Below are 11,438 nucleotides of genomic sequence, written 5' to 3' on the forward strand. Positions count from 1 at the left end.
GGGAACGTATAGAGATGAGAACTGGAGGGGGCGTGTTTGGAGGCGTGGTCCCGCTCCTGAAATTCAGATACTTTATCTCCAATTTCTATTCTTACTGATCGCTCAGGTCAGAGGCAACAAGAGGATCAAAGTGAAGACATGAAATGAAAGTGAATCTTTAGTGCAACAACATGACATTTATAAAAATACTAGTTTTTCCTTAGCAGGAGAAATGATTTCTATTTACACACAAAAAACTAAAATGAATAAAAAAAGTTGACCTTTTTTGAGCTATGACACAAGCAAACTGCTGCTGAGCACTCAATCAAGTTCAAACTACAAAAGAAACAGACGGGAGAAAAAGAGGCGATTCTCACAAAGCAGGTTTGATACAAACTTATCACAGTGTGTCAGCAGCTGGACTGAAAGTCAAAGAGAAGCACACAGAGCGAGTCTGGGAGATCTGTCTGAGGACCCCAGAGGTGCCACGAGACCCGAGGACCTCAGTCTCAAATAAGACAATCGCTAGAACCCTGAACAGGAGCGGACGTGACAGACCAACAGGAGCTCTGACAGACTCGAGCATGCTGGACAAGCTGGAATACGGGGACGGTTGACTACCATGGCAGTGTTACACAGAAGTCTAAAGGTAATACTACCAGTAATAGCACTAGTACTAGAAGTTGATAATAATTGCCTTGGCCTTTGGTCATTATTTACAGGTATGTAAAAAACAACCCACAAGCAACAAAGTGCTAAAAATTTAAATTAAATGAACAAAATAAATGTATGCAAAGAAAACAAAATCCTAGCAAGGTTTCTGTGAGGGGTCAGCGGCTCCGCCCTTCACCCGTTTGCTTCCTTTTCTTCTGTCTCCTGGTCTTTGTCATATCCACTTTCATTAGAAACCATCAGATTCATGAAAAGAAAATTAGCTGAAATAAGTAGCCTAAGTGATGAACATTATGTCACGATGAATGCAGAAATACAGACTCACAGCTGAGTTACACAAAGCTGGAGCCTCGTCAGTGGCTTTTCACTGAATAATAAAGAATGTGTGAGTCGGCACCCCGAGGTGCTCCTCATCAGGACCAACAACACTACACATATAACATACAATAAGATTTCCTTCTCTCACTGTTGGCTGGTACGTTTAGGAATATTAGTGAAATACATGAGATTAACAGAACGGAAACACAATCAGATCCATGTAGATTCTACCAAAACCCACAAACACCTGGATCACAGAGTCACCTTTTAAATTTGAATCCATATTTTAACCTTTGAAAAGTCTAAAACAGTCTGTTCTGCTTGTGTTTATCAGTGACATAATCAGTGGACAAAGCGCAAATAAAACATGCTGATCTATAATCTTTGTAAAAAAAATCTGAAAAATGATAAAGTGAAACTGATTTGATGGGTGATCTATTAGTTTTCTAGTGTCTAAACAACATACTAACATTTTATTTCCTTTCTTTTCCCTTCATGAAATGTAACATGAATGCTGTTTGCAGATGTTTAATAATCAGTTCTTGTCGTCGTCATTCGTCCAGGTTTTACAGCATAAATAATTGATCCATACTGCAGACACCAGGTCCAGGTCTCAGCACCATCTGATAACAGAGCAGCCGCCTCACTGATGAAAAGTGAATCATCAGCTGAGGAGAAATGCTAACTAGCTAACAGCAGGCTAACAGTATGTGTGCTAACTGCTAATCTAGCTAACACATTAAGAGTAGGAGGCACAGATTGATGCTACTGTGTAAAACTATCATCTGTTCAGATGTGTCCTCCTTCACTATAGCAACACTGACATGCTTGTATTCATGTTCATTTAAGGAGGTGTCACTGGGCACAAGTGGAGAGGCAGGGAAGTCATCCACCTGCCCACTTAAACACAGTCAGCTGATTAATGGATGACTCAGTTTAAACTGGTCACGCTCATTCGTGGATTTTTAAAGTTTTCATTTTCAAACTCTACTACTAGTCACGTTTATTTATTTCTAATTTGTAATGTTTGTTCCGAAGCCGTCTACCACATATCTGCTTGTCGATGTGCCTGCACAATAAAGACAATACTTATGTTTGTGTGAGATCACGTGTAGAATGTGCTGGAGTGTTTAATTAGAGTAGAAAAGGCCTGTCGTCCATTTAGTGAGAGCTGGTTGCCTTCTCTTCGTGCAGAGCTGCGTTAGATGCCAGGAAACAAGCTTAAAATGCAAATCGTGTCACGTACTACATCTGCATGGCACCATGCTGCAGCTGCGTCCTGTGACCTGTATGGGCTCATTTTGGAAAAACTCATATGGGTCATATTTGAGGGTACGAACAAACCAATGAATCCCTGTTTGAGGACTTTTTGAACCCAGCCTGAATGTTCTCTGATAGCATTTTATTTTGAAATTTCATAGTCAGTAAGTGCTATTAAACAGCATTTTGAATACAACTAAAAATCAAACCTCAATATCTTTTTCACTGAAAATCAACAAAGTCCATCATCCTGTGTCTTACTAATATCACATAATATCATCATCTTTAGATTGAACTCACCAAAGCTTATATTGACTGTTATATCTTATCAGTTTTGTTCATATTTTTATCTTTATCTTGTTATGTCTGTTTGGTCTCTATCAGGTTACTGATTACTGTAATCTATCAGGTAATATCTGATTACTGTACTCTATCAGGTAATATCTGATTACTGTAATCTATCAGGTAATATCTGATTACTGTACTCTATCAGGTAATAATTTGATTTTGTAAAAGCAGTATAGATCTGGATGTGGGCCCAGGGCCAACTGCTCTTTACTTAGCCGTTCAGGCAGTGAATCCTGGTGTCAGACCTCACTAATTATTATTGTTATTAGTAAATTACTGACCCATGCAATTAGCTCAGGGTGAACATCTTCATAGTCTGTCTGGAGCTGCAAACTCAGCTTCTCAGTCCTCACAGGTTTGGTTTTTCATTTCCATTTTTTCCTGATATTTACGTCTCTGATCACTCTGATGGTATAGGCTGGCAAAACGACCAAAGTTGTTACTTTATCCATATAATTATGGCGCTAAATGTGAAACAGTAAACTACTTAATAACTCGTGAATCCTCCATCCGCTGCTCGTCGGGGTACCCGGATGTCTCTCTCCTCCGCTGCAGCTCTTCTGGGGGACATCGAGGTGTCCCTAAAATAGCCACGAAACAATCTCCCCAGCGTGTCCTGGGTTTGGCTCAGTGTGCCCTTCTTATCTGGGAGGTGTCAAGGCGGTATCCTTCAGACGGTTACGCGGTCTGCGGGCTCCTCTCGGTAAGCAGGGGCAGTGTCCGTACTTTCAGCCTCTGCAGAAGGACGATCTGTTCTGGTTTTTGATGCACAAACGCAACAGCTTCCCCTCTGGGCTCAGCACCGACCATTAAAGCATTACAGCAGGTCACTCTTTAGCCTGACCACGAGCGTCACTTTCCACACTTTATGCATATAACGTTTTTGGCATTAACCACTAGGGGGCGCTAAACACCATATTAACACGAGTGGTTATGTCGGGTTTTTTTCTGTTTGCCGGTACAGAGGTTGCCCTTACCTGGTGTGTACACGGATCACTACAGGGCCACCGTACGGATCGCGTGATACTGACCACAGTGTTAATGAACGCGTACATTTAATGTGATTGTTTATTTAAATATGTCGTAGGAACAGGCTGTAACGCTGGGAGATGATAAGAACATATTAGAGTATTAGTTACAGTATTTGAGGATCATTTCTATGAGGAAAAACTGCATAAAAAGAGAACAGTAGTCATGAACCCGACCGCACACTGTCCGTATCCTTTCAGATTATTAGCACGGTGTTTGCCGGGACAGGCGGGAAGCCCCGGTAGGTGAACAGGTGAATTTAGATTACGGTAACCATAGTGAACCGGAAGAAAGCCCGTCAAGTGTGACCACACTCCGAGCTCGACCGATGACAGGTGAAGAGTTTTCCGTTTCAGAATAAGAGCGCTTCTTTAAACCTTGCGCATTAGCTTTTATTCTGAAAGCTGGGACCGGAAACACCGCCGTTATTCACGGGACGTGACAGACTTCCCCAAAGTCCCCGATGTTACCTTAACGACAGAAAGTTTGAAGCGGCTCCGCTCGGGTTAGTTTTCAGCGCACTGGGCGTACAGGGTCCTCTGTCATCGGCGAGTGGAAACCGCTTTCTATCCACGTATCACACAGCGAGCGTGGGCCTGTTCACGTAGACACGGGGGAGCTGAACTGTACGATGCATATGCTAGCGTCAAACGGATCCATAATGGACCTGAACTCGGAGTTTGTGAAGATTAAAGCGCACTACTGCGGGTAAGTAACTCTCCGTGGGTAAGTAGGAAACACCTGTGGAATGGACACTAACAGCTATTCAGCACGCAGCCTGGGCTTCTTGGAGCTCGTGAGTCAGAGAGGCTTTAGTACCTGTGGCACCTGTGTTTAACCCACTGTGTGCGTGAAAAATGACATCAGAGGAAGCTTCGAGAATATTTTTCACCCTCACATAAAGTCAGCGTTTGTGTTGATGATGGGCACATGTGGAGGTGCAGTGGAAGTGGGCCGCTGCTGGTTAGAGGAGTTTCCTGCAGTCATCTGTGGAATCACCTCATCACGCAGGAACAGTGTTTGTATGAACGAGGCAAGTTTATTATCGTGGAAGCAGAAAAAACAGTCCGTGTACTATCACCATGACAGAACACGCAGATTACACGCCATGTGTATGTCACATATGATATCGAGTCCACAGTGAAAATCTCACGTATATCTGATGAAGCCTTAGTGTAACCTAATACTGACACACGTGTGTGGGACAGACTGGACTGGAGGTGTGACGTCCCGTCACGGAGGGCTCCAAAACCAAAAACTCAAAAGCTTTGCAGGATCTTTAGGTTGAACCAATTACATCTCCAGGAGGAGTTTGTTAGAGCACACGGCCTGAAATTGCCCCAAATGCTGCCAAAATGACACAAATAAATAAGTAAATAAAAATAAATTTTATTTGAGGGTGCCTTAGATTAAAAACAAAAAACAAAACATCAAATAAAAACAAAGATTTGACAGTGAGTAAGATCTGTACTAAAGTAAACCAGTTTAAACAAGTAGGTTTGGAGCTGTGACTTAAATGAGGGAATCTATATTTCTAATGAGCGGAGGAAGTGAGTCCAGAGCCCAGCGACTGAAGCTCTGCTCCCACAGTGGGCAGACGAGCAGAAGGAACAAGATGAGTGAAAGCTCTGACAGAGCAGGAAACAGTGGAGATATGAAGCAGATCACACAGATAAGGAGGCCAAGGTAATGGATGCACTTTAATGTGAGGACTAAGAGTTTACACTTTACCCTGGCTCCTATGGGCAACCTGTTGAACAGTTAGGGTGATATGGTCTCATTTATACTGACTGTAATACTGGAGCTGTAATAATGCGATATAATGGTTGCTGGCACATAGATGTGTCACCATCACACCTGCTCCATGCTTAACGGTGGGAACCGTGCATGCAGAGACCCTCCGTTCACCTTTTGGAACCCAAGATCTCAGATGTGGACCCATCAGACCAAAGCCCAGATGTCCACTGGTCTAATGTCCACTCCTCGTGTTTCTTGGCCCAAACAAATCTTTGCTCCTTGTTGCTTTTCCTGAGTCGTGGTTTCTCAGCAGCTCTTTGACCATAAAGGCCTGATTCACACAGTCTGCTCTGAACATGTAGAGATGAGTCTGCTACTGGAGCTCTGTGTGGCTCTAATCTGAGCTGCTGTTAATCTGTGATTTCTGAGGCTGGTCATGTCTATACGCTCAGCAGCAGAGGTGACTGCTGGTCTTCCTTTGCTGGGGTGCTCAGTGTCGTTGTAGCGCTTGATGTCTTTGCGACTGCACTTGGGGAAACATTCACAGTGTGCTCAGTTTTCCAAACTACTTTTGTGTAAATGTGGAAAACAACACGTGCTGCTGGTGACCTCGTGAGAGCGAGGAGCAAACACACTGCCATCTTTGCATTACAGAATCCACTCACAGATTTAGGTTTATTATTCTTCGGGCGCTTTTTCGGCTTCTTGTGCCTCCACCCAAACTGTGTTTAGGTGGAGCAGTCTCATACCAGAGACTTAGCAGTCTGCTATGTATTACGTCTTTCTCTTCAATCCTTGTTTTTCTGTTCGTTAGCAAAGGCAGTGTTTGTGCTACACATTCATAATAATGTGATGGTCAAACATTAAGATATGAACAACTAAAGTACAAAACTGTCCATCATGACAGCCCAGTGTCCAGACTTCGTTCTGTTTGACACTTTTTGAAAGATGTTTGGACGAAGCAGACGATACTCTGTTATGTGTGGTTCTGTTTTGTGTACCTATTACCTAATTACTTTGGTGTAACATGAGTATCAATAAAGATAAAGTTGCAAAACTTGTGAAAGTACAGCTAAAAGTCCAAAATGTATGCCTTCCTTCATATTTTCCAAAGCGGCCCAGATTGTTGACTGTGCCGGGTTGACTCCCGGCTGTTACACGCTCAGTGTACGACTTTACATTCCCAGGTACAGAATCCTGCCCCACACCTTACAACAAAGACACACTCAGAGTTTAGTTTCATTTCCTACAACACTTGGATTTTCTGATTGGTTAGTTTTAGTTTATTGCACATACCAATGCTGTTTATTTAAAACACAGCTGTGTACAACATATGTTCAGTTTGTGACGGGAAAAAATATTTACATCAAAATGAAACAACATCTTCACTCAAGAGTAAAAAGGTGCAATCTAAAAGTTAAAACATGAGAATCAGCATCGTAACAGTCGACGGTTAAAGCTAGCATGACAGCTACATGGCACTGGCCTGTGTCCTTAGTTTGTGGTTCAAGATGAGACGCAGATATGGGCAGCACGGCGGTTAGCAGCACGGTAGTTAGCACTGTTGCCTCACAGCAACATCAGGCCGGGGTCTTTCTGTGGAGTTTGCTCTCCGTGTGTTTGCGTGGGTTCTACTCCGGCTTCCTCCCACAGTCCAAACTCATGCACTCAGTGGGGTTAGTCGGTGACACTAAATTGCCCACAGGTGTGAATGGTTGTGTGTGTCTGTGTTTTAGCCCTGTGACAAACTGGCAACCTGTCCGGGTGTACCCCGCCTCTCTCCCCATGACAGCTGGGATAGGCTCCACCTACCCTGAAGAGAATGGATGATGATGACTATATCACACTGTCCTTAGTTTGTGTTTGAAGATGAGACACAGCAAGTATTTATCCCATTTATCTGCTTGTATACTGCTGTTTCACTGAGTGAATGAGTGCTGGAATAACACAGTGTGCCGAGCGTATGCACCGGTGTGGTTCTGCACACGGTGCAGCCTGGTGTCTTCTGCCACAGTGTGCTCCTGTGAAACCAGCGTGGCAGGCTGCCTCTGCACCGTCACAGCGTCTGTGTGATGAACGCCACAAACATCAGTGATGACTGTTTTGTAGACTAGAAGTTTCTGCTGCTCACAGATTTATTGTGTGCCAGGCTCTCTGAGTCTGAACCTGAGACACAGACACGCGTGTGGGGCAGGAGTCACCATAGCGACCAGTCGTCACACTAGAGCTGGGCGATAGAACGATAACGATATGTATCGCGATATAACTTTTTCTCGATAGAAAAATTAAACTATCGCGATAGACCTCGCCGCTCTTGTCCTCTTAAAAAAAAAAAAAAAAAAAAAAAAAAAAAAAAAGCCAATCCAAATTAAGTAGCGCAGAGCCGAACCAATCACAGCCGCAGCGTCACGTCACGTGACTTGTTACGTACAGCACAAGTGCCAAGCCGCACGTGTGTTTGTTTGGGAAGCAGCCAGCCACCGTACCGCCCGGGTAATGGAGGAAATGAGTGTGCCGACTAGAAAAATCAACCGAGCGTGACCGAAGAGAAAACAGATGATGGTTCCAACGCCGGAGAGATTGTCGAACGGAAGAGCCATAGAAGTTCCGTAGTGTGAAGGTATTTCGGCTATTTCAAGTCTGACAAAAAACAGAGTAGCGTGCACTGTAAATTGTGCCGAAAGCAAGTCTGGAAATACAATAAACTGGTGCATGCGCTACGTCCACACGTACCCGGGTATTTTTGAAAACGCAGATTTTTCTATGCGTTTGCACCTTTCGTCCACACGTAAACGGCGTTTTTGGTCACTGAAAACGAAGATTTTTGAAAACTCCGTTTTTGCATTTACGTGTGGACTAGAAAAACGGAGAAAACGCAGCGTCAAAGGTGTGCGCCACGTTATTGTTTCGGTGAAATGAATTTCTACAATACTGTTAATTCTACTCTCTGCAGTGTTTAAATGCTTACATATACACACAGTTACTGTCCCTCCACACATACGACTCGGTTCTGCTTCTATGCCCCAGCTTTGTTTACTTTTTCCCACCGAGGCTTCTAGACTTCTGATTGGCCAACATTTCTGCACGGTTAGGAATCTAGCGCCACCTGCTGCTTTGGCATGTTCATAGCAGCGTTTTCCTTCATTTCTGCCTTTATGTGTGGACGGGATTATTTTTTAAAACGAAAACGGAAAATCTCCGTTTTCAAAAATACCCGTGTACGTGTGGACGTAGCCTCAGTCTCTGACTGGAAGCGCTAATTCGTCATTCGGCTTTTGTCAGACTAAAGTAACTGTTAAAACTGTTTGAAAAGCTAAGCTATACAACAAGGAGAGATTGAGAATTTCCTTTTAGTTCTCAGTTTATTTGATATTGACAAAAGTTAGTCAGTTTTGTCTGTTCTTCTGTAAAACAAACTAAGATTTATTTTTAGAATTAATATTTTGTTTCTAAGTGGAATTGACAATTTAGTCTGTTTCGTTTGTTCTATTTTGAAACTTAAACGCTTTAGCGGCTGCCTTTTGTGTAGTTTGCAATATTTGCCTTTATTTATCTGAAAAAGTCTCATGTTCCTTAAGTACATCTACCCTGTTGAACTTATTATGGGAAATAAATATTTAAATAAAAACAAGCTGCTGATTATTTCACATTTTACTTGTGAGCAACGGCACATTTAAATCTTACAAATATAGTTATTTGGCTTATATCGTGATAGATATCGTTATCGCCTGAAATGAAAAAAACATATCGTGATATGAAAAAATCTCATATCGCCCAGCTCTACGTCACACCTGTTTGCTGATGGCGCTGTCTCTGTTCAAAACTCATCACGTCTTTTCTTCTGATTCCCCGGTCGAGCCTACTGTCTACTGACCTCTGACCCCGCAGTAGATGATTTGATGTTTTAATCTAGTTATCCCCCTTACAGGGGCATTGTGCTTAAATATGGATGTGATGAGTATTCTTCTGTTCTGTTGTAAGAGGAGATCCCGACCGAGTGACTAAACCATCACATGTTTCCTCTGAATGTCAGCACTGTTGTTGTTGTTGTCTCCAAACTCTGGCTCAGAAACGCTGCTCAGCTCTCGCTGTGTTAAAACCCTTCCACATATTTTTGGAGGCCTGTGTGTAAAGGAGCCAGTGGTGATGTCACCAGTGTGGTTCAGGTTAATCCTACCAGTATAATCTTTAATCACAACGCTCTGAAATGATTTTCCAAGATGCATTTACCCAGACTCATTCTGCCAACGTTTGGGGCGGCGTGGGAGTGGAGTGGGTTTTTCCAGCACGAGTGGGAGTCAGGTGTGTTGCATCCACATACAGTCTTTGTAGTCTTTCGTGTTGTGCGCTACGTGTGAGACAGGCCAACTGGAAGATACCTTAATCTGATTTGTCCCAAATCGTTTTAAGTGTGTGTGTGTGTGTTTTAATCACTGAAGTGTGTCTTAAGCCGGAGTTGTTCTGTAAATATTGATATCAGGGGACAAACCAGTCAAGCATTTCCCACTTCTTTTATCTGTAAGGCAACAATTCAATGTTTACCTGACTCTTTGAAATGAATCGTCCTAATTAAATATATATTCTTATTGCTAATAACATTCCCTCTGCAGCATGCATAACTTTATGCAAATGATGTGAATGACATTCATTCAAGTAAGTCAGTGATAGTAAACAATAGCAAACAATATGAATAAGTAGGATGAGTGGAGGCTGTCAGCATCATGTCTGAGATGACTTACAGCTGCTGACAGATGTGCCGACCCTGCAGGGATCTGACTAAAACCTGGATTTATTTGAGTGGTATAACAACTTGTGTTGGTCTTTATGGAGTTTCCCCAAAAAGGTTCAAAGTAGAGAAAGTTTCTGTGAAAACTAAAGTCAGTAATGCAGCGTGTGATTGACCCAGCACACAATCACTGAGGTGTGTGAAGTGTTCTCATCAGTGGGGTCAAAGATCACGGTGCTGCATGTTTATGCTCTGATACATGACCAATCCCTGAGAGCATTCTTCAGTATGTTCACACAGTGCAAGGGTCAGCATTCAGCTAACCTTTAGTTACAGACTGAGAGAGTTTAATGCACATTTGGCTTCAGCTGTTTGAGTTTATTACAACAGCAGAGCAGGAAGGGTTTCACAGGAATACTGCAGACGGGAGGATAACCAGAGTTCATGCTGCTCACATCTCCTCCTGTTCTGGAGACATTTTATATCATAAAAAACAACTTTTACTTATCGAGTGGAATTACTTAGCTACTTACTTATTAATGAGTTAATAACATTGTTATAGCAGTGTTTGCATTAATGCATAAAGAGTGAAGAGTGTAGTGGTAGAGACAGGAGCTGCTGCTGAGTGGGAAACAGCACAACAGTCAGTGTAAACAGCTCCCACTGAAAGCTCAGTGCTGCTCCTGCTGCAGGTGAATAAAACAATGAAACATTATGTAATTCACACAGCAAATTACCACACATTTTACTACTACTACTCCCAATAACAGTAATATTAATAACTCTACCAATATCATGTGTAATGGAAGGCAGTGCTAGAGGTTATATTTGAGTAAACGTTCCTTTCAGTTGAGTATATGTGTACCATGGGGAAACCTTAATCTCATCCTGCAACAACAGAAGTAATGTAATCGTAACTTCATAATGAAATGATTACAGCAGCAGGTCATGATGGAAGCTGTACAGATGTGGGTAAATACAGATGTGTAACACAGCACTCACTGGTCCTGGATCATGAACAACAAAAAGAGAAACACTTTGTTAGAGGTGCTCTCTCTGTGGGCTCCACCTGTCAGTGATTTTTAATGTATTTAAAGTTAAATGTTCTGCCTCACAGTTCCCACTGCTCTGCCTCCGTCTGTAGCTCTTGCTGATGATGTGCTGCCTCTCAGGATTTCACTCCTGGCTGCTTTGAATCCACATTAGTTGAATTAAAATATGTAATAATTTCAGATTTTCTGGTAAAAAGAGAGATGCACTGTAAACTGTTCAGTGTGATGTTGGATGACAGTAATGCATTCACACCCAAAACTGTGGCACCGTTTAAACGACATTAAACACATTTTAATGAGAGCTGTTTAAAGCCAAA

At 42.5% G+C, this 11,438-nt stretch overlaps 1 protein-coding gene across 2 annotated transcripts in view; it reads left to right on the forward strand.

The window, feature by feature from the left end:
• Positions 1-3,925: 3,925 nt before the first annotated feature.
• prkcz (protein kinase C, zeta) overlaps positions 3,926-11,438 on the forward strand; it is a 97,615-nt gene continuing 90,102 nt past the window's right edge. The window contains exon 1 of one of the 2 annotated variants that reach the window (XM_005918389.3): positions 3,926-4,314. In XM_005918389.3, the coding sequence (XP_005918451.1) occupies positions 4,238-4,314 (77 nt within the window). In that variant the 5' untranslated portion in view covers positions 3,926-4,237. The remainder of the gene's footprint in view (positions 4,315-11,438) is intronic. The other variant, XM_042219239.1, reaches the window with a different exon arrangement.

This window comes from Haplochromis burtoni, unplaced genomic scaffold (genome assembly GCF_018398535.1).
Source record: "Haplochromis burtoni strain Fernald_Lab_line unplaced genomic scaffold, NCSU_Asbu1 Contig_30, whole genome shotgun sequence".
Taxonomy (NCBI): Eukaryota; Metazoa; Chordata; class Actinopteri; order Cichliformes; family Cichlidae; genus Haplochromis; species Haplochromis burtoni.